Genomic DNA, 23978 nt, shown 5'->3' on the forward strand with positions numbered 1-23978 from the left:
TATTTTATAATTCAATTTTTACTATTCATTGGATATGAGATACTTTAAGTAATTTTTTCAATGATATTACTATGATGAGAGATAAAATTAAGAAGTATTAATATTATAATTAATATTATTCATTAACAATATATGATCATTATTTATGAATATTATTATTCCACTTGCAAAAAAGTAATGAGTAGATCTGCAGGGACACCTTTCCTGGCTTTTCATTGGTTGTTGATGTACACCGAAGAAGTTAATGTGGAATAAGTTGGACATGTAGGAGACGATCATTTTGTATTAACGTTTTAAACTTGTCAATTTTAGTACTCGATCAGTTTCACGCAACGCGTAGAGTAGCGCTCTAGTTCGTTGCACGGCTTAAAACACAAAGCACGACGCGGCACGATGTAAACAACGGAACGGCTCTGCAGTGCGATCGTCAGTTATTCCGAGTAGTTCGCCATAGATCGTCGCAGAAAACTTGGTTGTTAACGAAGTTTCAAGTGAAAAAGATGAAATCCAGTGGTTTATCGAACTGTGCTGTTAGGTAATTTTCATTTTACGCGAGTGAAATCGTACAAATATTATAACCTAATACTTGAGTTTGCTGGCATTATTTCAGAGTGAAAGAGGAGCCTAGCGACGAACAAGTGAAAATATTTGACGAACGCGAAGACCCGAAACCCAGTATGAATTCATCGGTAGCCAACAAAATTGACGACGATTTTCAATATCACTTGCGGATTATAAAAGACAGCGATGATTATACAACTGGAAACATAGTTAAAGTAGAACCGGTTGGAGAAGCGAAGGAAGATACAGAAGAAAATAGAAGAATTACAAACACACGCAAGGCTACGGTGGACAATACTACCCACACGTGTAAAACATGTGGAAGAACATTTGCGCAAGCTGGTTATCTCAGAATGCACATCGATTCGATGCATAATAAAGTCACCTATAAGTGCCACGTATGCGGAAAAAAATTCTCATGGAAAGGCAATCTCAAAGTCCACATCGACAAAGTCCACAACGGTGTCAAACATACTTGCGACGCGTGCCAAAAGTCATTCACGGAGAAGCGTCGTCTCAAAATGCACGTAGCCACGGTGCACGATGGTTGCGGAAAAATCGCCAAAGCTAACCTCGAATCGTCGCATCGTTGCAGAACCCATTCGTGCGACGCGTGCGGCAAGTCGTTCGCGCGGAGGAGATATCTTTTGACGCACGTCCGTGCGCTGCACTCGGGTATCGTGCACGCGTGCGACACGTGCGGAAAGAAATACCCCAGGAGGGATCAACTCAAGCATCACGTCGAGGCGGTGCACGAGGGCATCGCTTACGCTTGTGACGTGTGTCAAAGGATATTCAAAAGAAGGGATCATCTCAAGATGCACCTCGACGAGGCGCACAACGGTGTCAATTACGAATGCGACGTGTGCGGAGAAAAATTCAAAAATAGGTACTATCTCAAGTGCCACGTGGACGCGGTGCACAAAGGCATCGCTCACAATTGCGATACGTGTGGAAAGACGTTCACAACGAAGAGCTATCTCCAGATGCACATAGTTACGATTCATGGCGATATTTCGCGATCGTGCGACGTTTGCGGGAAAAAATTGAAAAATACGCCCTACCACAAGTGCCGTAAGTAGATGCGGTGCATAAACAAAGGAATCTCACCCATGCTTGTGATGGGTTCATTCTTAAGCACTTTTATCTATAATAATAATATTATAAGTTTTCCCAATGTTTTATTATTATGTAAAAACAATGTTCAAGTTATACAAAAAATAAACAAATGTTTGTAACACGCAGTGAAGCACATTATTTATCGTAATCTAATGAAATCTTGAGACCCTTTATCACATTTCAGCGTGGTTCACTCGCCCTAAATTCGTTAACGCTATTTACCACATCGATCAATCAATTATTTTGTAAGAGGATTTAAATACCCATAGGGTCTTACCGTCGCTCGTGAGAATATCGCAACAGCGAGACTGTGAAAAGATTCGGTCGAAAACCTGCTCGAGCTGGATACCGATCTCTCGATTTTTCCTCAAAATCGGGCTGGATCTAATTTTATCGAAGCAATCGACGGTGGCACAGAAGATAACGTAAACGAAAACCATCGTCACGAAGTGGTAGTACGTCGTCATAATACGGATGGAAAGAAAAAGAATAATTGCAAATACGAAAGTCGAAGCTCTTGGGGGTAGTAACTGGATCTATTCGCGCGCGCAAGGTCTGCATCGTCGACGAATTCATGTTTATACAGGACGTTTTATTAATCGACCTGTTACGGGGGTCGTCGAGTCGCATTCGGCCCTCAACGGTGTCGGGTATTGTACGCGTATATCAATTATTTTATTTCTCACGACTGACACCTGAAAATTGCGCAAATAAAGGTGTCGCTTATTTAGCATTATTATATGCACTACTATATATTCGATTCGGCGCGACGATACGTACAAGGCACGCTCATAGATACATACGTACACGCGAGAAAGGGGTCGTGCCTTCCTCGCATCATACAATAGATAAGCTCGCGCAGATAAGCTCGTTTGTTTTGTATCTATTTTTTTTTTTTTTTTCTTAACGGTACGCAAGTTTCGATGCAGATACGTATTCGCTCGGTTGCAAAAATTTCATTGCCGCGATCGATTACGCAATTCTTTATACACTCACGTACACACTGAGTTAAGTAGCTCGCGCGTAGCTGCTTTATCAGAGAGGCTCGATGATAAATCGGCGGCTTGTTTTTCTCGATGTTTATAAAATGTGTATATACGCGAACGAAGTCGATGCATATTATATACACAAAAACGACGAGCTCTACGGCGGCGGCGGCGTCGACTGCGGCAGTGCCTCCGTAAGAGGGGACGACGCGCATATTATTATATGCGATCGAAGCGAACGAGAGAAAAAGAGAGGAAAAACATTGCGTATCGAGGCAAAGAAAGAAGATTCGCGCACAGGCAGGAGAGAGAGAAAAAAGACACTCTTTGGCTCTGGCTAATTTATTTGTCTGCTTCAATAGCGCATTCGTGGCACGACGACGAGCGTCGAACAACGATCACCCGAAATTTCAGCAGGCAACGACACGATGCTACCAGCTACCTTCCAGCTCCTCGTCTCGACGACCAGAAATGGTGAGTAAAAAAGCACAAAAAAAACCTATACCATATCTATTCAAATTATAATATACCGTCTCGCTCTATGTGCAGCCGGCTACCAGAGCGCCCGGCGCTTCTCCAACGTCGGCTTCGTCGGCCTCGGCAACATGGGCGGCTTCATGTCGCGCAATCTCCTCAAGAAGGGCTACAAGCTGCGCGTCTACGACGTCGACAAGGCCGCCGTGGCCAGAGTCGCCGCGGCGGGTGCCCAGCCGGCCGCCAACCTGGCCGAGGTCGCGCGCGACAGCGACATCGTCTTCACGATGCTGCCGATGAACGAGCACGTGCTCGAGTGCTACACCGCCGAGGACGGCTTGATCAAGCGAGTATCCGAACCTCACAACCGATTTTCGATGATAATAATATTATAACAACGACCCGTTATCTCTCAGATCGGCCAAGAAGGGCACGTACCTCGTGGACAGCAGCACGATAGACCCGGCGGTGGCGCAGCGGGTCGCCGAGGAGGCGCGCAAGCACCAGCTGAACTTCGTGGACGGGCCGGTGTCGGGTGGCGTCGTCGGGGCCGAGAACGCCAGTCTGACCTTCATGATCGGCGGGGCCAAGGCCGACTACGAGAAGACCAAGCCCGTGGTGGAGTGCATGGGCTCGAGGGCGGTGCACTGCGGCGACATCGGTATGGGCCAGGTGGCCAAGATCTGCAACAACATGCTGCTGGCCATCTCGATGATCGGCGTGAGCGAGGCCCTGAATCTCGGCCAGAGGCTCGGGCTGGATCCGAAGATACTCACGGACATCGTCAACACGAGCACGGGCAGGTGCTGGTCGTCCGAGATCTACAATCCGGTGCCCGGCGTTGTCGCAGGAGTGCCCAGCTCCAAGAATTACGAGGTAAGCTAATCGATCGATCGACGATGATGTGATCGGTATTGAGATTGATCGGTGTGTCGTTACAGGGTGGCTTCGGGGTCGGCCTCGTGGCCAAGGATCTGGGCCTGGCGCAGGCCTCGGCGACCCGGGTGGGCGCGCCCATCGCCCTGGGCTCGCTCTCCCATCAGATCTACCGGACGATGATGCAGCAGGGCCTCGCCGGCAAGGACTTCAGCGTCGTTTATCCGTTTATACGCGGCGAGAATAATAAGTAAATTTATATAAACGATCACACGATCTCTAGTCCAGTTAACGTCGAAGTGCGATATTATCGTATTTATATACTTTCTACAAACAAACAAGCAAACGACAACACTTTTTTTTTTTTTATATGTCACCCCACCGCGTGCGACTGATTAAATTTACTTCTTGTTTTTCAAAAGCACATCTTTTTCATTATCTCTGACTTTTTTTTCACTCACGAGCCTCCGCATTCGAGATACAAGTATACAGCTGCGAATCGACGCCAATTTAGTAGAGTAAATTGCGCTTCTGCTATCGGTTGGTATACAATTTAAAAAAAAAATCGGATGTTTTTTTCTGACGAATGGAGCTGAATAATTAAACCGCAGGTAAGTGAGGTGTACAGCACAAACGAGAAGCGTGTGTTCACGACAGCGAGCTACATTCTATTTCTGACTCTTTATCTCTGCGCATCGAGTGGGGCCACTCGCGATCACAAGGCGATATTTCGATGCGCAAATTTCGACGTACTTACATCGCGTCGCGCGATCGGATGTAAGATTTTATCGGAGCCTGTATAATAGGCAATTAAAAACTCTGGCGATCCGATATTATTATACATTATTATAAGGTGACTCGAAGATCCGGCATTGAATAATATACAATCGATCGAGTTGACCTTTCGCTCTTCATTATAATCCATGTACAATAAAAGATGTATCAATTCTTGGAAAAAAAGTAGCCTTCGCGCCTTTCGGTAATAGACTGCACTACAGCAGTAATACTTAAAATGCAGAGGCGCCTGCACGCATACGCCTCACTGCAATTATACGTATCGACGATTACATTGCCTCGGGCGTAATATAAGACTCGTATTTATACCATGATATTACGCGCCATGTATTATATTCGAGTGGATGCGGGGGACCCCTTCGATTGTGATTCATTGTGACTTCAGTTAGAACGATGGATTCAACTAGACGAGTACAGCAGAATCGTACCATTCAATGATAGGTATACCAATATAGGCCAATAAGTCATCCGATGTAGGTGCAATTTCTCGCTCGCACGAGTATTGTATCGGATCGCGGTTAAAGCCCCTCGCGCGCGACACACGACTGCTATACGCGCGAGGCCCAAAGTATATAATCGGATATGCGAGCGCATCGAAGACTCCGACTTTGAGTCTACCTGCACGCACGGCGTTTGTCTTTTTCTCTCTCTCTCTCTCTCTCTCTCTTTCTCTAATAACAATTGAATAGAGAAAGAAAAGAATCGAGTCTGCGTGCGCGCTAATTGAAGGCGACTCCCGTATACACCGTAAAATAGAGCTCGAACTGCTGCTGTACTCATCGTGGCTATATAAGCCATGGCTAAAAGACCCCACCTTTGAATGTCTATATAGCTGCATACTATCACACGCACACTCACACATACATATACACTCCTCCGCGCGCGAGCCCCAAGCCGCTGCTGCACTCGCAGCGGCGAGAGCAAAGCCTGCAGCTCCCGCGAGAGAGGAGACACCACCCATATTCTCTCTCTCTCTCTCTCTCTCTCTCTCTCTCTGCTTTCAGCTTTCAGCTTTGCTTTGCTTTGCTTTGCTCGTCCGTGTGTGTACATGTATAATATACACTGTATAAGACCCAGCCAAGTATAAGCGTGTCTCTCTCTCTCTCTCTGTAAGTTATACTCCTCCGACGACTCCGTGGTAAAAGACAGTCAAAAAGTTGGGGCTTATATAGCTCGGCAGAGTCACCGCCGCCGCAGCCGTCGCGCCGAGTGTGACTGTGTGTATATTTTTTTTTTCTATATACTCTCAGGCGCTCGCTCGCTCGCGCGCGTGTGTATGTGTGTGCGAGTCCGTTGTTGCTCTGCGCGAAAGACAGAAGGAGAAGACTAGTAGTAGTAGTAGTATAGGCAGCTTATAAAGCCAATATATATAACTCAGCTGTGTTCCGCACACGCAAAAGTGAAAGAGCGAGAGAGAAAGAGAGACATTATATTATACAGAGACTCGTATGTGCTGCTGCTGCTGTATCAGCGAGTCACACACACACGAAACACACACGGGAAGTTTAAGGTGCGCGCAACTTACACACATTCGTGTGCGTTGTATAGCCCAAAGCCACGGTGTGACGGTGCAGTGAGCCCATCTCTCGTCGTACACACACATATACGCGCGTATACTCGTAGTCGTAGTCGTCGTCGTCGTCGTCATAGAGTATACATACGCTCTCTCGCCTGTGTGTGACGAAAGTATCGAGAAGAAGAAGCAGCTAGCAGCAGCAGTCTGTGATATATCGTTGCAACGCAAGCACGCAACGAGGCCAAACTTTTACCTTATATATACGCGCGCGAGATATTATTATATTTATAAATAAATATAATATACAGCGGCCAATACACGTTCTGTCTTTTCGTCGACTTGTAGCAATATATTATATACGTATAGTGTGCGGTGTTTCTCTCTGTGTCTGTGTGTGTGTGTGTGTCTACCGTGTCAAGTATATTTTGTAAGTCGTGCGAGGTGTGTACCCCGAGGACTCCGTTATTTTTTATTCGAGAGGTGTATATCCTCATCTCGGCGTTATAAGGCCCCTGCACGGAACAGCAGCAGTAGCAACACACCCAAGAGGCAAACATGAACAAGACGTGCGCTCGCTGCGAGAAGACCGTCTACCCGATCGAGGAGCTGAAATGCCTCGACAAGGTGAGAGAGCCAACATGAGTATTATTATCCAGCTGTGCGTAAAATGAACCAGTACAGACGGGCACGAGATATCGCGCGGCTTTTGGCGTACATTATCTCGTATCATCTACTTCATTTCGTCATCGTCGTATTATATATATTAGAGACACCTTACGCGCTTTTGCACGTGCATCGCGTCTCCACCTCGTCGCTTTACTCTCTCTCTCTCTTTCTAAGCCAGTCGCTGATTCTCGTACCGCCTTTTTTGGCACGATCGCTCTATAAAAGACGACGATGACGAACCGCTGCCGCTGCCGCCGCTGCACCGGTTGCACAAATAATGCAGCGCTATAATGGTCAATGGGTGTTGGTGCGTATGCCCTCCCTAAAATCCCCGACGACGAGGATGATCGCGCTGGCTGCTGCTGATGATGGTGATGATGATGATGCCGTGGCTGGCTTCTGCCTCCGCCCCGTTCGCGCTTTCTCGGACGTTTAACTCTCTTTCACTCTCGCTTCTTCCTCTCTCTCGCTTACTTGCGTGTCCATCTAAATGAGATAGCCTCCGTTTCCTATTATAAGATGCACCACTGCTGCGTCTCTCTCGCATATACACACCACGACAATGTTTTCTCTTGTGTTTGTACACTCACGGAAACGCGCGCGCCATAAGGATGCCACTGACGCGCTTTTCATTTCTTTTCGTACTTTTTACCCCAAAGTGTATACTATGTATAATGATGTGTCAGTGTCATGTACTTTTTTTTCCCCCTCATATTCTTTTCTTACTTGCAATATTGAAGAATACAGGTCTGCATCTCTTTTATCATTATTTATCCTAAGGAAAATGCAGCACAGAATTGAATCGTTACTGCACATTCAGATTAACTCTAAATAAAAATTTGTCTGTACTTGAAATAAATTAATAGACTATATTTTTTGTGAATAAAATATTAATGCTAAATGGATTATTTCAGGTTTGGCATAAACAATGTTTCAAATGTCAAGGATGTGGCATGACTTTAAATATGAGAACATACAAAGGTTTCAATAAACAGCCATACTGCGAAGCGTAAGTATATTTCATTTAAATTTCAAATTATATTAATTGTCAGAAGCATAAAAAGTCCATAGCAAACTAATGTTGACTTTAGACTTTTGACACACAATAAATTTTTGAGGTGCCGAGGGGATTGTAATATCGAGCTTAATACTTTCCTGCAGATACGCTTCATACAAATAACTAGAAAAAGTACTTATATGACCAATAGAATAATTTTCATTTTATACTATTTCAGGCACATACCAAAAGCAAAAGCAACAACAATGGCTGTAACACCAGAATTAACGCGCATTGCTGAAAATACAAAGATACAGAGCAATGTCAAGTATCATGCAGAATTTGAGAAGGCAAAAGGCAAATTCACCCAAGTAGCTGATGACCCTGAAACTATGAGGGTTAAACAAAACAGCAAGATTATTTCAAATGTTGCCTACCATGGTGAACTTGAAAAAAAGGCCATTATGGAGCAGAAAAGAACAATGACCGGCGAAAATGGGGAACAAATTGGTATGTATAAAATACATTGATGTTCAATCTCCATTTGCTAGAATTAGCATAAATATCACTTGAAATTATGCTTGTAGAATACGTAGAATACACAGATGGTACCATAGCTCCAGCTAGTAGTGTAAATGCAAATACCCTCACCCAACCCCAGCATCAGCAACTTCAGCATCATCAGCAACAACAGCAGCATCAACAACAACAACAAAAACAACATCAACAGCAACACCAACAGCAGCAACAGCACCAGCATCAGCATCAGCAACAACAACAGCACCAGCAGCAACAACAACAAGTAATGAATCGACCTACAGTTATTTCCCCTGTCCAGCGAGCACCTGGTAGGATTGCTGACTATGATCCATTAAGTGAAGCTAGGCCAAGTCCTTATTCTGGTAGACAAACTGCTACTACTGTTATTTATACTAGTGATAAAGGAGCAGGTAGAGTTACTATTTCAAATTTACCATTTTTTCCTTAATCTTATATGTGTATTAAAAAAAGCTATACAATTAAATCTACTCAATTTAATCTTAAAGAAATTCAAACAATTAATAAATTTATCTACTCTTAGTTACAAATCCACCAACAAGAAAAATTGGCTCTGTAGCTGACATTGATCCAGTGAATGAATATTATGGTTCATTGACCCCAGCAACAAATAATAATCATGTTGCACAGCATCAACCACCACCTATGCAAGTTACTACAGGGGTAAGAAGATGCATATGATTTGGATAGAAAATTTTTGTTTTTACGTTATTAACAAAATTATTTCTGTTTACATTGCAGCGCGTTTACAGAGCCATGTACGATTACGAAGCTCAAGATCACGATGAAGTAAGTTTTTGTGATGGCGATCTCATTATTAATTGCACAGCCATTGATGAAGGTTGGATGACAGGTGTTGTTCAACGTACTGGTCGACACGGTATGTTACCGGCTAATTACGTTGAGCCGGCCCAAATTTAGATCGTATAAAAATTTGACATCAGATTTTAGGTCTGTATTAATATTTTTAGTGGCAAATGTCATTTGAATAAAAAATGTAGTTCAGCACGAAAAATTTTAGGATTATAAAATAATTTTGTGATTGATTTAAAGAGGATTAATGAATTGAATACTCTGTGACCACTTCAACTTGTATCGTTTACGATACTTCGTTTTTTCCTTATGAATAGTGCCACTAAATAATGTCTTCTCAGAAAAATGTTATTGTTGATTTAAAGCATTATTTCTTTCACTAAGTTGTGCCTGCATTTGAAGTCTTAGTTTTATAATTACTAACAAGTTCGTTTATTTTAAGTCATATAATGAAAATCGAAAAATGATAATAATTTTCGAATCAACTGCTAAGCTTGCTTATTTTAACATCTGAATGATACAATTCATCATTTTCATTCTTTAATGATGCATTTATAAAAACAATCAAAGCAATACAATTTCAAAATCAATTTTCATAAAGTATTCTATGCTATTAAAAGTAGATTCAAAAGTATTCATACAAGATTAAATTCATTGAATATATATATATAGTATTTTTAAAGTATACTATAATGTAACCAATTTATTTGAAAGTTACAATATTGTGTTGCAATATTTAAAGTTAGCAATTAAAAATTTTAGCGGACATTGAATATTGAAAACAATAATCATTAACACATACATATTTATTGATCGTTGGGACCAGGAGCAATTACATAAATGTTAGAAAATATAAAAAAGTTATGAATGTGCAGATTTTAAACCGAATGATTTTCCATTAAAAAAATGTTTGGAAAAAATTTATGATCGACGAGACCTGAAATGGAAAAATTTGTTCAAACAATGAATTATTTAAAAAATTTTAAGTATTAAAATCAAATGAAAAAGGTCTATATAGGTCCGAATCGGGTTCGATCAATGCACTCCTTGATATGCACTGTAGCATTTATCAAAGTTAATGAATACATCTACTCCAGATTTTATGAAATCGTTTGAACTTGCTTTTTTACTTCTCGTATGATTCATGATAATTTTAAACGTTCCATCTACAACGTGCAAGAAGCATGAAACAGATTATATTTTTTATAATTTTTCTCAATCAAATGGTTTAGTAAAAGTATTTGCATTTTAAAAACGTATAGCATTGTGTTACAGCGATTCAATATATTTTAATGCATGCGTTTTTATGATAGTATTTCATAGTACGTTACGTAGGATGTTTGATCTATAATTAATTAAATTTGCCTAGCGGTGACTATTTATCCAGATCGAAAGTCCATTAATTATTTCTATTGGTAATTATTCTATTTGATGTTCATTTAAGTGCCTTATCTAAAAATTTCTACATCTATACGGATTTTTTGAAATGTTTTACATTTTTATAAGATTTTGATTAATGTACTTTCTGCGGTATAATGATCTTCGTTATTATTATTGGATTTACAAAATTTTATATGAAAAAAATTAGGTATGTCGTTAGCGGATATGAATATTAAAATAATTGTTACTTGCCACCTTTCTCTAAACCTGAGAATACAAATTAATGTTATTTATATATCGATTTCAACTGTTCAACGTGAATAACCATATATTTACACAAATAGATGATAAGAATTTATCATATATGTAGTAGTTTACCTGATTAAAAGTTTATACATTTTACACATGAAAAATTTGTAAAATATACATGTTGCCGTGTTAACTTGAAAAAAAATTGTATCTATGTATCTCATGGCCAATGAAAATTGAATAAAAAATATCTCATTGAATTATAGTCTTTATTTTAAGATCATTTTTTTACAAAATTATAATCCATGAAAGATTTAATAATTTATATATTATATATAAAGCAATAGAACTAACATGAAACTCTTCAGTATAAAGTTTACTCTTATACGTGTATACATCTTATACGTATACAATTATACATACAATTCATTCTTTACAGTGCTTAAAAATTACTACAGTTTTATGATCTAAATATTTATAACCTTAAAGTCCATAAAATAATTTAACTTGTACTATCCTTTTGAGCCCGTCCCACAACTTTAGGTACTTTCTTATTTGTTGAGTCCTCCAATTCTTTTGGCTTGTAGTAGTGTGGGGCTACTTCCAGTAACCACTTGGATTCTATTTCTGTTACCTAAATAAAAATATAAATTAGATAGAATTTTAAAAGTTGTAATTATGTGTTTTGATCAATATAATTTACCTGTCGCATAAATTCTTTGGTAGTAAATACAAGCTCGTGATACAAGACCCATCTAGGTAATTCCTCAAAAAGTGCACTGCTTGGATGAATTTGAACAGTTTGATTGTGTTTCGCTGTTTTATAATGTCCCCCTTTTGATAATCTTGCAATATGGTAAAAATAGCCAGCTGTAATAGACTTTCTTATATTTACAGTCTCCGTGATACCAGAAACGATATCCATTTCAACCCTTTGCATTAAGCCAACCAATTGGTCCTTGACGTCTCTCGCCCTTTTCATTGACTTGTGCTGGATGAAATTTTCATAACACCAATGAATGTTATAATCGCTTGCCTGCCACTGATTATAAACATTGAGAAGTACCAGATGATCTCCCCCGGGGACATTGAAATTTTTTCTAGCAGCGTCCGCGTGAATGATTTTGTCTTTGGGACGATAAAAAATGGAACCGTTGACAGATAGCATAGCTGCTATCGTGGATACTTCCTCGGAGCATTTGTACTTTTCGCTGGCCAAGAGCATTTTGGCCATCATCGGATCCACCGGGAACTCGGCCATTCTTCGACCGAGCTTGGTCAATTCACCTCTGTGATTCAGAGCGCCGAGAGCATACAATTGCTCCAAAGCCAGTACGAGCGTTTGATGCGGCGGAGGATCCAAAAAGTCGAAATGCACGAGATCGTTGATGCCCAGTGCTTTGAGCGTAAGCACGGCGTTTCCCAGATTGATTCGCTGTATTTCCGGCACGGTGTTCTCCTCGAGCTCGTGCTGGTACGCCCAAGCCGTATAGAGCCTGAAGCATTTGCCCGGGGCGACGCGTCCTGCTCTGCCCGCTCTCTGATTCGCCGAAGCCTTGCTTATAGGCACCACCATGAGACTCTCCATACCGGTGCGAGAGTTGAAGTTGTTCTGCTTGGCGAATCCTGGGTCGATGACGTAGATTATGTTGTCGATCGTCAAGGACGTTTCCGCGATATTCGTGGCAAGAACGACTTTTCTGGCGCCAGGCGGCGTGGGCTCAAAAATTTTGTTCTGCATATCGCTGGGCAAATTGGCATAGACCGGTAATATCAGTAACTCCCTCAACTTACTGCCTAATCTTCTAACGCGTTCATTTAACATTTCAAAACAGGTTTCAATTTCCTCTTGACCTAAAAATAAAAAATCCAAATAAACAAATGTCTAATAAGTTAGAGCTAGTATGTTATTTTCACATTTCCTGTACAGTACCTGTCAAAAACACAAGGATATCTCCGTCTGGCTGTGTTGCATGGATCTGTAGAACCGATACTACAACTGCGTCAACGTAATCTGCTTCGGGTGCTTTGGTGTAAAATATATCTACAGGGTATCTCCTTCCAGGAACTTGGAATATCGGAGCATTATCAAAAAATTCACTGAATTTCGTAGCATCTAACGTCGCTGATGAAATGAGCAATTTCAAATCTGGACGAAACCTGGCGATGTCTTTTACTAAGCCGAATAAAATGTCCGTGTGTAGTGTCCTTTCATGAGCTTCGTCGATAATCATTACGCTATAGGAGGCTAAATCGGGTTCGCTCAAGAACTCTCTGTGCAATGTACCGTCCGTCATGTACTTTATTCTTGTACGATGAGATGTGCAATCTTCAAAACGAATGGCATAACCAACTTCATTACCTAACTTGACACCCATTTCGTGAGCTACTCTTGCTGCCACAGACATAGCTGCGACACGACGAGGCTGGGTACAACCTATCAATTTATCATTATCACAGAAGCCGTTTTGGTACAGATATTGGGGAATCTGAGTCGTTTTTCCAGATCCAGTCTCTCCTTTTATTATAAGAATCTAGAATAATATAGAAAACTTTAGAAAAAGTGAAAAATCATTCAATTGAATAGAAAATAAAATCAACAAAATTAGATAGATGTAATGCAAATTAAAACCAAAATGCTTGAAACATTTTGTATACATTATGTAACTGTACTGATATAAGTTTGAATATGATTTGAATTTATAATAATTATTGTTTACAGTATGATAGAAAAGCATAATGAAACTAGAAGCCTTTTCTGAACATACCAAAATCATTATAACTATTGACTGTACTATTAATTAAATTTGTACAAATAAAACATAATATAATTATTTATTAGTGTACTTTACAATAAAAACACGCCAGTAGAGAGTTTTGAGTTAAAGTAACTTTAAAATAAAACAATATTTTATAAACTATACTTACTTGATGTGTTCTAATTGCATCAATCAAATCTTTTTTGAAAGGATAAATTGGTAAACTTTTTTGTGTTTCTTCAATTGTTGTTAATTTTTTTTCTTCAGTCTTTTTTTGAATAACTTCATCTTTTTTATCACCAGGCATTTGAAGAGACTGAATAAAGTCAATTTCATCTTCCAAAAGAAGTTCATACTCTTTTTGCGCTAAAATTTAATTTAAAATGTTAGTTCAAATTATGGAACTATACAATTGAAAAATTGTTAAAGGAAAATTAATAAACCTTTTCTATCCTTGGCTCCAAATTTATAAACAGCGGATGACATCTGTTCGGTTTCCCATTTTGCTTGTTCTGATTGAGGTTGTTCCCTTTCTTGGTATTGGTCTTCTTCAACTCCTTTTTCAAGTGGCATCCGATACCTTTGTATATTTTCAAGTTCTCTGGCTTTTTCATGTTCTTTAGCTATTCTGAGTAACTCTTTTTTGTGTTCAAGGTCTCTTTTTTCTTTTTCGGTTAATCTGAAATAATTTTAAGTCAAAAATGTAATATTTCACTAATTTCATGAATATAATAACTATTGCAATAATCTTACTCAACATCGCCAAACAGATACTCGTCATCTATGATATCTGCCTCCAGCTCAGCAACTTTATCCTCTTTCCTTTTCTCCAAGTACTTTCTTCTAGACTCAATACGCAATTTAGGTATAATTTTTTCTTTTGTGTCTTCTTCAATGAGTTTGAGTCTTTTGGCAGCTTCAGCTGTAAAAATAATAAAGTATAAATGATTTCTTAAAGAAATAAGTCAATAATATTACTATGAAAAATTGTACCTTTTCCTGAAGCTGACTCAGCGGCAACTGCCACTCTTTTTGTTCTTTTCTCATCTTTTTCTTTCAGGCGACTTGCAAATTCATCTCTTTCTTTAATATCCTTTTTCCTGCGTTCTTCCTCGCTGTCATAGCTTGAATCTTCACTGGATTCTCGCCTGTATCTACTCATTTTTTAGACTAAACTGCAATCAAAAATGTACACATGAATTATTTTCTTCTCACTTTAATGACGTATGTTTCACGACAATCGCCGAATAGACCCACTGATAATAATATAACCTATCACTCACTTTTAGTCTGAATTATAATAAGTAGTCCGTAAAACGATGGCTTGATTTAGATATTTACAGGTAACGATAGCAATTCACGTCGCCTGCACGACATAAATATACTCAATGACTGCTACGAACCAAAGTTTTCACGGTCAATGTTTTGTTTGCAAGTTTAAATGCTAGCTTACGCGCACCGCTTGCATGCATCAAAACGTTGTTTTGAAGCAGAAGGCGACCTCTGTCGCTCCATATACACTGTCCATGTTACTTTCTCGTGGTGCGTTGCGCTCCAAAGCCTGCACTCCAGAGTCAGCGCGACTTTTTGCAATGCCGGCTATCCTATAATATGTATAGGTCGTGGCTGAATATATTTGCATACATTTACCTGCAGCGCAAAACTGAACGAGGTGCGCCTAAAATGAGCTCCGTAAAATGTATGAAACAACGTCGTCGTGTTCTGGCGCTACGCACGCGGGTCGTCGCTATTTAAATAAAAAACGAAATAAAAAAATACGAGTATACGAGTATTTATTTGATACATTCAAATTTTGGCGCAATTTCATGTAGATGGCGCGTGCGAGCCAAATTAGAAAGTGAGCGGGAGCCGCGCTACGTGTGCATATAACGCATATAGTCTGGCTGCAAGTCGGAGCGTGTTCAGTTGTAAGTGTATCGCTGACGAGGCACCATCAATTCATTCATCGGATCAAAGCAGACGACCACATAACACGGACCTAGAAACATCAATTTTTTTTGATTACTGCTAACACACATTGATCCTCTCAAGCCGGACAACGTGTTTCCAAGCGCAGAGCATTTGTCGGTATACGTGAAAATATTCATTTTTTTCATCTACTACACATTTCTCATCTCACCGATATCGTTCAGTCAAGCGCACGCACCACGTGGTCGTGATTTTTTCTTAAGCGCAGTGTGTAGTTTGTCGGCATAACATTGGCCCAAAAACATCTTTTTTTTTCGTCCAGTGTAAAATACAGTAAGTGCCATTCGACTGTTTTTACTGTAAGTATTAATTTTTATAATTTTTAATTGTTCAAAAGTGAGTTTAGATCAAGAGGCAGTGTTCAGTGTGTAAACGAATTTATTCGATTTTAACTTGCAGTATATATAGAAAATATGAGTCAAAAAATGATTAGAGCCATGAAGGACTTAAAATTGAACAACGTGGAATGTAAATCTGATATTAAGAAATCAGAAGAAGATCAACATTGTAATTCTGATTTTATCAATATTTTAAAAGTACTTGATGATGAGTTCCAATCCTATAAAGAATCAGTAATATCAGATTTACAGAGTAGAGCGTCTACCTCCAAACCAACAAAATCAAGTACAAATATTAAAGTTTATGGACTAGAATTCATAAATAGTTTTATTAATGATAAAAGCTATGAATGTAACTTTTATGAAAATAGTTTTAATAGACAAGTGTCTTTAGGTGGCAGCTTAGATTTGATTATTAATTCAAAGTTAAGAAATGGCAAACAATATTTTCATTGTGTGGTTTGCAGAAAAAACTACAATCCTGATTATTTTACTTTGATTGAACATATAATCAGTGCGTCACACATGAAAAATTTGCAAAGCCTAATAGAGTATGCTACACAGTACAATCATGATGAAATTCAAAATATTACTTGGTTTGCTGAAAATTATATTTCAGTAAAGTGGGACGACGCCAAGGCTAGGTGTCATGCATGCCAAGTCAATTTAATAAGAGAAGAAGACAGACAATTACACATGCAAACAAATTCTCATGTAAAGAAGGTTCAACAGATAAAAGTTTATGATATAAAGCAGAAAATTCTAGCCATCATAGAAGATGTTTGGTATTACACTCGATTTTTTAATTGTACCTTGTGCAATGAAGAGTTTGATACAGAAATGGAATTTCTTGAACATTTGAAGAGCGATGATCATTATAATATTGAATTGCCATTCAGAGCTATAGGGGGTGAAATAGTTTTCCTAACATGTTTTGCATGTGAAACAGGCTTTTATGGAGATCTCAGAAAGTATTATGAACACTGTGAAGATATTTTTCACAAACGCTATTCTAAAATAGGTGACTTTGTTCTGTCGGAAATGACGCCACCCTTGTTGAAATTATTAGATAATATAGAAGATTCAAAACAAAAATGTATCAAGGAATCAAACTCAGTCATTTTAGAAGATGAACAAGAACAAAATGTATTGAAAGAAATTATAAAAGTTGTTGAATGCATTTATCCAAACGCAAAGGCACATATATTTGGTTCAAGATGTTCCCAAACTGCACTATCTAATAGTGATTTAGATATTTTTTTAGATTGTGATGATATGTATTTTAAAGACTGTAATAGTGTCCTTGACCTAAAACATTTAAAATCAGTGATAAAATGTCTTAATAATCATAAAGATGACTGGTACATATTCGAAGTATTAGATGAAGCTAGGATACCTATTATTAAACTGCGTCATTATCCATCTGGTCTCGATTGCGATATCTCTTTTTCGAATGGACTGGCTCATAGAAAATCTAAGCTTATTAGGTAAGCTATTTACACTGATGATTAAATATATCTTTACCGCATTTATTTAAATATATCTTTATTTTTTTAATCTCATTATTATTTACAGATATTACAATGATGCTTATCCAATGTGTAGGGAGCTTATATTGTACTTAAAAAAATGGGTGGTGTATTCACAATTGTCAGGCCCCGAAGGTATTTCAACTTTCACCATATCATGGCTTGTCATATTTTACTTACAATGTAAAGGTGTATTTCGAAATGTCTATGATTTGTTAAAAGCTCAAAGAAGTTCCACAATGATTGATGGTGAATATATATTTTTCAATTTTTTCAATGCATATTTTTTTTGCTTAGAATATTTAGAAACTAATTGAATAATTTATTTTTCAGATTGGGAATGTGGATACAGAGAAGATTTTTGTCTCAAGTCAAATTCAAATTCAAGTTTCGTCGATCATCTGGTAGGCTTTTTTGAGTTTTATGCTAAATTTGATTTTCACAAGAACGTAATATGTCCGTACTTGGGTATTACACTCGAAAAAGAAAACTTTGCAAAGATGGAACTTCCCTCAAGTCTTCTATCTATACTAAGTGTTAAAAAGAAGAAAGATGTATCACTTTTGCAATTTGACTCACCAATGTGTATGCAGGATCCAACAGAATTGGGGCAGAATTCAACAAAAGCACTTAAAAAGCGCCAACTCAGATGGTTTAGAGAATATTGTTCTATAAGTGCAGAGAAAATTAAATCACAACGGTCTCAGAATTCAACAAAAGTTCTAAAAAAATGTCATTTTTGGTGTCTCAGAGAATATTCCTCCGCAAGAGCCAAGGAGAGGAAACCTTTGTAATATAGTTTTATTCGATATGATAATTGAAAACATCGAAATTGTTTGTAATGGTTTTTACAAAGAAAATTTTATTTTTCAATTCTGTAATATAGTAATTGCCACTTTAGTGAAAAACTGCACTATACTTTGCGCAACAATAATGCATAAATTTTGTACATAAAAGAGTATTTTTGTAAATATATTTGTATTAAGTGATTAGAAAAATTAAATAAATGTTTTTGAAAGTATTCATGTAATATTTATTATAAAAGTAATATTTAATGCCCAATATATTTTTATAAATAACAAAATTTTATAATTCATGTCATGTGAAGTATCCAATTCACAAAAAAATATATTAAATCTAATTGCATTCTCAATATTTTGAAAATCTAAACTTTGAAAACACTAAAAATGATTTCTTTTTCTGGTTAATCGAGTTCTGTGTTAAAGCATTGTTCTATTTTTGTTTACATTACATTTCTAATATAAATATTATATTTGCTCTCGAGTCCTGTCAGTCAGTTCGTTACCCACGTGACAAGACAAAGCGCAAAATTTTCGCGGGAATCCCGGCAACTGTAGCTTCTGCTGTGAGAAGTGCTGTGATTTTTCTGTGACCCACTGCCTTTTTAACCTTTTAAAGTTATTGAAGGCAATTATATTGGTATTATCTTTATTTAATTTTAACGATAAAATCTTTAAGTATGGAACTAAGTTGGGAGTGGTTCGCTAAAAACCGAATCATTAGATGGAAAAAGAGTTTTAAGTGCATTTTGTGTACCTTTGAATTTGGAGAAGATTATGATGAAGATTATTTTGATGATATTACGGATCACGTTAAAGAGAGTCCTTTTCATATAGAAGTAAGCAAGACGATACATTGTGATTTGAAAGATTCTACAGGAAAACTAGCTAGTACACGCTTAGTTGAAGAAATAGTGGAAAACTGTGTTTTTTTCAATACCCAAAAGAATGAGCTTACATGCTATCTGTGTCAATGTGCATTACAATCCTTTCACAATCTTAAGCACCATATAAAAGGTTACAGACATCTCAGAAATATGAAATTGAAAGAATCTCGTATGGATCCTAAAACATATGTTTTTACCAATAGTTTATATTGCAAAAAGTGTAAAACTTGTTGCCAATCTCCCATGGGAACCTTGATGCACGTTATGAAGCATTTTCCCAAAATGCTCAAATGTCCAACTAATATTGATATTATAAAAGTTTTATATAGTCATTTTGTATGTTTGCTATGCAATAGAAACATTGGTTATAATGATTTGGAAGAGCATTTAATGTCTGCGCAACATGTTAAACGAAATGATTTCTTGAAAAGTAAAAAGCAATTACCACAAGAAATTCAGATTACCAAAGCTGAATTGAATCGTATTAAAGACACATTTTTCAACAATTTTGATATTGATACATGGTATTGTAGTAAATGTAAAAAAAACGTTTCAAGTAAGTCTGGACTTGTTCGTCATTTTTTGGATGAAAACCATAGAAAAAATTCTGCAAAAAATCAATGTAGTAGTGATCATTTGCTTCTAGAAAGTATCATCTCTTATAAGTGTTACTTGTGTAATGAATCATTTGGTTCTGATATGTTTTCTTTGTTTCTTCATTATCATAATTCACTTCAGCATAAAATACAAATGGAAAATTTCCATAAAATTGTCAAGGAAAACTATCTAGAAATGAAAGAACTGAAAAATACAATTGTTATAGAGTGCTCATTATGTAAAATACAAGTTAATGATATGGTATCTGTTGATACACATTTGAGTGGGAAAAAACATAAATCTTGTGAAATTTTGAATAAACAGTTACCAATTTCTCAAATAAAATCATGTCAAACACAATTTAACAAGAACACAGGAAACAAAGAAATGGATATTAATGAAGTGAAATGTGAAAAATCTAAAATGTTGGAACTAGCATCAACAAAACAAAAATCTGAAGATCATTATAAAAAAATAACAGAAAATAATAATACTGAAATGTTTAACTCTATTACAATAACTGATGAAGAAATAATTGAGCTGGATGTGCTTGATATTTTAAATGATATAGATGAACTTAATTTAGGAATAAAACTAATGGATCGATTCATTCCTGCACACAAAAAAGAATCAAAATCAAGTTCACCTAATGTACAGATAGATAAAGTCTCAAAATTTGATCAAAACATTTTGAATAATGGTACACAATATATAGACTTTTGTATTAAACAGGGCAAAAAATATATATACAATATAAGTGGCAACAAATTAGCTTTTATAAACTTAAACATTGATTTCATAATTAAAAACAATGATAATCAGTTCTGTTTGCTCTGCAATAATCAAATTTCCAGTGAAGTGCATGTTATAGTGGAACATTTGTTTTCTAAAAAACACATTGAAAACTTACAAAAAAAAAATAAAAGCTGGAAGAAAATGGAAGGTTCACTCAACATATCCAATGATAATTTAACATTTGCAATACCTTATATTTTGAGAACAACAAATGAATCTTTTTATTGCCATGCTTGTAAAAATAATGTTGTTGAGTACAACTTTTTTGAACATTCTCTAACTCAGGATCATATGCTTAAATGTGAGGATTTGAGGAAAAATTCTATTGATACTCTTAAGAAAATTATGTTACTCATGAAAGATACATGGTATTACGCTCAATTTTTTGATTGCCAAGTGTGTAATCTTAAGTTCCATATGGAAATTGAATTTGTTGAACATTTAGAAAATCAAAACCATTGTAAGAAAGTAGAAAAATGCATTGCAAGTGGTGCCACACTAGAATTCCATACATGTTTTGCATGTATAACATGCATTTATGGAGATTTCAGTAAATACAATGCTCATTGTGATGATATTTTTCATAAACGCTACTTAAGTAAAGGTGATTACACTGTGTCAAAAATGATGCCTCCCTTATTAGATTTATTGAATGAAATAGAAGATAAGAAACAAAAATTATTGTTTGAATCAGATTTAATTATTTTAGAAAACCCTAGAGAAAGGAGTTTGTTAAAAGCTGTTGAAAAAGTTGTTGAAAATGTTTATCCAAATGCTACAGCATATAAATTTGGTTCAAGATCTTCTCAAACGGCACTCTCCAATAGTGATTTAGATATTTTTTTAGATTGTGATGATATGTATAACAATAATTTTGATGCTGCAAGCAGCCATAAATATTTATCATCGGTGAAAAATTGTTTTGAAAGTCATAAAGATGTATGGTACATAGAAGAAGTGATAGTTGATGCTAGTACACCGATTATTAAGCTACGTCATTATCCTACTAGTCTTAAGTGTGATATTTCTTTTTCAAACGGTCTGTCTCACAGAAAATCTAAGCTTGTTAGGTAAGCTGTTTACATTTATGATTCAATATATCTTTACCACATTTTTTTCAATTATTTAATTCTTGACAGGTATTACAATGATGCTTATCCAATGTGTAGGGAGCTTATTTTGTATCTTAAAAAGTGGATAACTTTTTCCCAATTATCTGGTACTGAAGGAATTTCAACTTTCACTATCTCATGGCTTGTCATTTTTTACTTGCAACGCAAAGGCATATTTCCAAGTGTACATGAGCTAATAAAATATCAAACTCGCTCAATAATTATTGATGGTAATATATCTTCATGTATTTTTTTTTTAAATATGTATGAATCATTTTACTTGAAATATTTAATAATTGAATGAAAAAATAATCATTTCAGGCTGGGAATGTGGATATCAAGAAAATATTTGTATCAAGTCTAATGATTCTACTTTTTCTGAACATCTTGTTGGGTTATTTACCTTCTATGCAAAATTTGATTATCAAAAGTATGTTATTTGTCCTTATTTGGGTAAAATAATAGAGAAAGAAAAGTTTGCTACTAGAGAATTACCGGCGGAGCTTACTGCTAAACTAAGTAAACGAAAAAAAAAGGCTTTAGCATTTTTCCGATTCGATTCTCCAATGTGTATGCAAGATCCAACAGATCTATCTCAAAATTCAACAAAAGCTCTTAGAAAACGTCAACTTAGATGTTTCAGAGAGTATTGCTCATCAAGTGTTGAAATAATTCAATCTGGACAACAAGATTCATCTGTATAATGCATATTATTGAAAACTCAAATTATTATTTTTATAGTACAAAAACAATGAGACTTTATGATTTATAAATGAAATGCAATCATGATGTTATGTTACTTTCATTGTTTAAAATGTTTACAAAACATCGATTCAAATGTCTGATAAAAAGTATTTAATGTACTATTTTTATTATTTTTTAATTACTTATTTATACTCGAAAATAGAACTCATGATATATTTTTATATGATTTTTACATGATACAGTTTTTGAAGTCTTTTATAAAACGATTTTATTCAAAATAATTTAAGAATTCTTTTATTACCTTTTTCTCATTTATACCTTCTAATTTGCCAAGTCGAATATTTCAAACGTACATTTTTTTGAAATAAAATTATAACGCCAAATGGAAAAAAATCCAAGTAATAAAATGAGTTTTCTTTGCTGTATTTAATTGTCGTGTATAATTTTACGTAAGTTGAGACTATATCTATCGTATGATCGTGAGGTCAAATTTTTCAAAATTCTCTAAGTTTTACGAGAAAGTCTCTGGGAAATCCGATCTCCCCATTAAAATATTGAGTTAATTAACTTTTTTAGATGCATTTTGATATTTTTGAAATGAGTTCGAAATTGAACGGTTCGATTAAATAATACCGCGCGATGCAGTGCCGACTGAGCTTACGTGAAATGTCAAATATACCTCTCAGGCGATATCGGCAATCGGTCTGAATGGTTACACGTGACGCAAACTGCGCAACATTCTCATGGGAATCCCGGCGACGCGATACTATCTATAAATAGAACATATGTCTCGCCGAGAGCTGATGCGATTTAAGTGTATTCAGTTGTAGGTAATACGTGGACGCGAAATCAACCATTTGTTGTCGAGCGTAAGACGTAGATTTTTAACAACATATTATTTAATTTGTAATTGTTAAAAGTGAGATTATATTATACAGAATAATGTTTAAAGTGGCAACAAGCTTTTATCAATATGTTGTGAAAAAATATCAGAAATATCGGTCAAGAAATAATTTAGAAGTTACCACAGATGAATCAAAATCGAACCATGCAACAAATGTAACTGATGTTACAACGGTAATCCAGCCCGTGTCTCAACATTGCGATCCTGATTTTATTGACCTTACAGCATTAGACGATATGTTTAATTTTGATAAAATATTAACATTAGAATATTTGCCAGCTTTTAAAAAAGAGTCAAAAAAAGTGTACGCCTCAAAATCGAGTAGATGGACCAAAAATATAGAATTACACGGGTTGGATTTTATACATCTTTTTATCAAAGACGGTGAACGTAACTTGTATAGTCACAGTAATATCATGAAAAATTATGTACTTAGCAGCATAGACTTGATTATCGACTGTGATGATTATTTTTTTTGTGTGGTTTGTAAGATGAAAATCTGCGATGATTATTATTTTTTAACGGAACATATCTTTCAAAAGAACCATATAAAACATTTGACATTAGTGCAAA

At 36.5% G+C, this 23978-nt stretch overlaps 6 protein-coding genes across 6 annotated transcripts; 5 read left to right on the forward strand and 1 right to left on the reverse strand.

Annotated features, from left to right (window-relative positions):
- Window positions 1-406: 406 nt before the first annotated feature.
- Window positions 407-1643, forward strand: LOC106658323 (zinc finger protein 846-like). The gene is made up of 2 exons (XM_014380218.2): window positions 407-535; window positions 611-1643. The coding sequence occupies exons 1-2, from the start codon at window positions 501-503 to the stop codon at window positions 1641-1643; spliced, it is 1068 nt and encodes a 355-aa protein (XP_014235704.1). The 5' UTR covers window positions 407-500.
- Window positions 1644-2727: 1084 nt separating this feature from the next.
- LOC106658368 (3-hydroxyisobutyrate dehydrogenase, mitochondrial) lies at window positions 2728-4443 on the forward strand. The gene is made up of 4 exons (XM_014380279.2): window positions 2728-3140; window positions 3216-3486; window positions 3557-4016; window positions 4082-4443. The coding sequence occupies exons 1-4, from the start codon at window positions 3095-3097 to the stop codon at window positions 4268-4270; spliced, it is 966 nt and encodes a 321-aa protein (XP_014235765.1). The 5' UTR covers window positions 2728-3094; the 3' UTR covers window positions 4271-4443.
- Window positions 4444-6164: 1721 nt separating this feature from the next.
- LOC106658386 (LIM and SH3 domain protein Lasp) lies at window positions 6165-10581 on the forward strand. Its single transcript, XM_014380298.2, has 6 exons — window positions 6165-6951; window positions 7908-8002; window positions 8229-8500; window positions 8578-8940; window positions 9072-9211; window positions 9290-10581. The coding sequence occupies exons 1-6, from the start codon at window positions 6883-6885 to the stop codon at window positions 9467-9469; spliced, it is 1119 nt and encodes a 372-aa protein (XP_014235784.1). The 5' UTR covers window positions 6165-6882; the 3' UTR covers window positions 9470-10581.
- Window positions 10582-11345: 764 nt separating this feature from the next.
- On the reverse strand, window positions 11346-15239 carry LOC106658384 (putative pre-mRNA-splicing factor ATP-dependent RNA helicase DHX16). Its single transcript, XM_014380295.2, has 8 exons — window positions 15033-15239; window positions 14743-14924; window positions 14503-14671; window positions 14193-14428; window positions 13919-14115; window positions 12924-13524; window positions 11694-12844; window positions 11346-11624 (listed from the first exon to the last, which is right to left on the reverse strand). Exons 2-8 carry the CDS (start codon window positions 14909-14911, stop codon window positions 11493-11495), a joined length of 2655 nt encoding a protein of 884 aa, XP_014235781.1. The 5' UTR covers window positions 14912-14924; window positions 15033-15239; the 3' UTR covers window positions 11346-11492.
- A 457-nt stretch (window positions 15240-15696) lies between these two features.
- On the forward strand, window positions 15697-18524 carry LOC111694010. Its single transcript, XM_023460508.1, has 3 exons — window positions 15697-17563; window positions 17652-17854; window positions 17939-18524. The coding sequence occupies exons 1-3, from the start codon at window positions 16152-16154 to the stop codon at window positions 18397-18399; spliced, it is 2076 nt and encodes a 691-aa protein (XP_023316276.1). The 5' UTR covers window positions 15697-16151; the 3' UTR covers window positions 18400-18524.
- Window positions 18525-18836: 312 nt separating this feature from the next.
- LOC106658383 lies at window positions 18837-22773 on the forward strand. Its single transcript, XM_014380294.2, has 3 exons — window positions 18837-21754; window positions 21824-22026; window positions 22118-22773. The coding sequence occupies exons 1-3, from the start codon at window positions 19086-19088 to the stop codon at window positions 22498-22500; spliced, it is 3255 nt and encodes a 1084-aa protein (XP_014235780.1). The 5' UTR covers window positions 18837-19085; the 3' UTR covers window positions 22501-22773.
- Window positions 22774-23978: the final 1205 nt, after the last annotated feature.

This window comes from Trichogramma pretiosum, unplaced genomic scaffold (genome assembly GCF_000599845.2).
Source record: "Trichogramma pretiosum strain Unisexual culture from Peru unplaced genomic scaffold, Tpre_2.0 scaffold111, whole genome shotgun sequence".
NCBI lineage: Eukaryota > Metazoa > Arthropoda > Insecta > Hymenoptera > Trichogrammatidae > Trichogramma > Trichogramma pretiosum.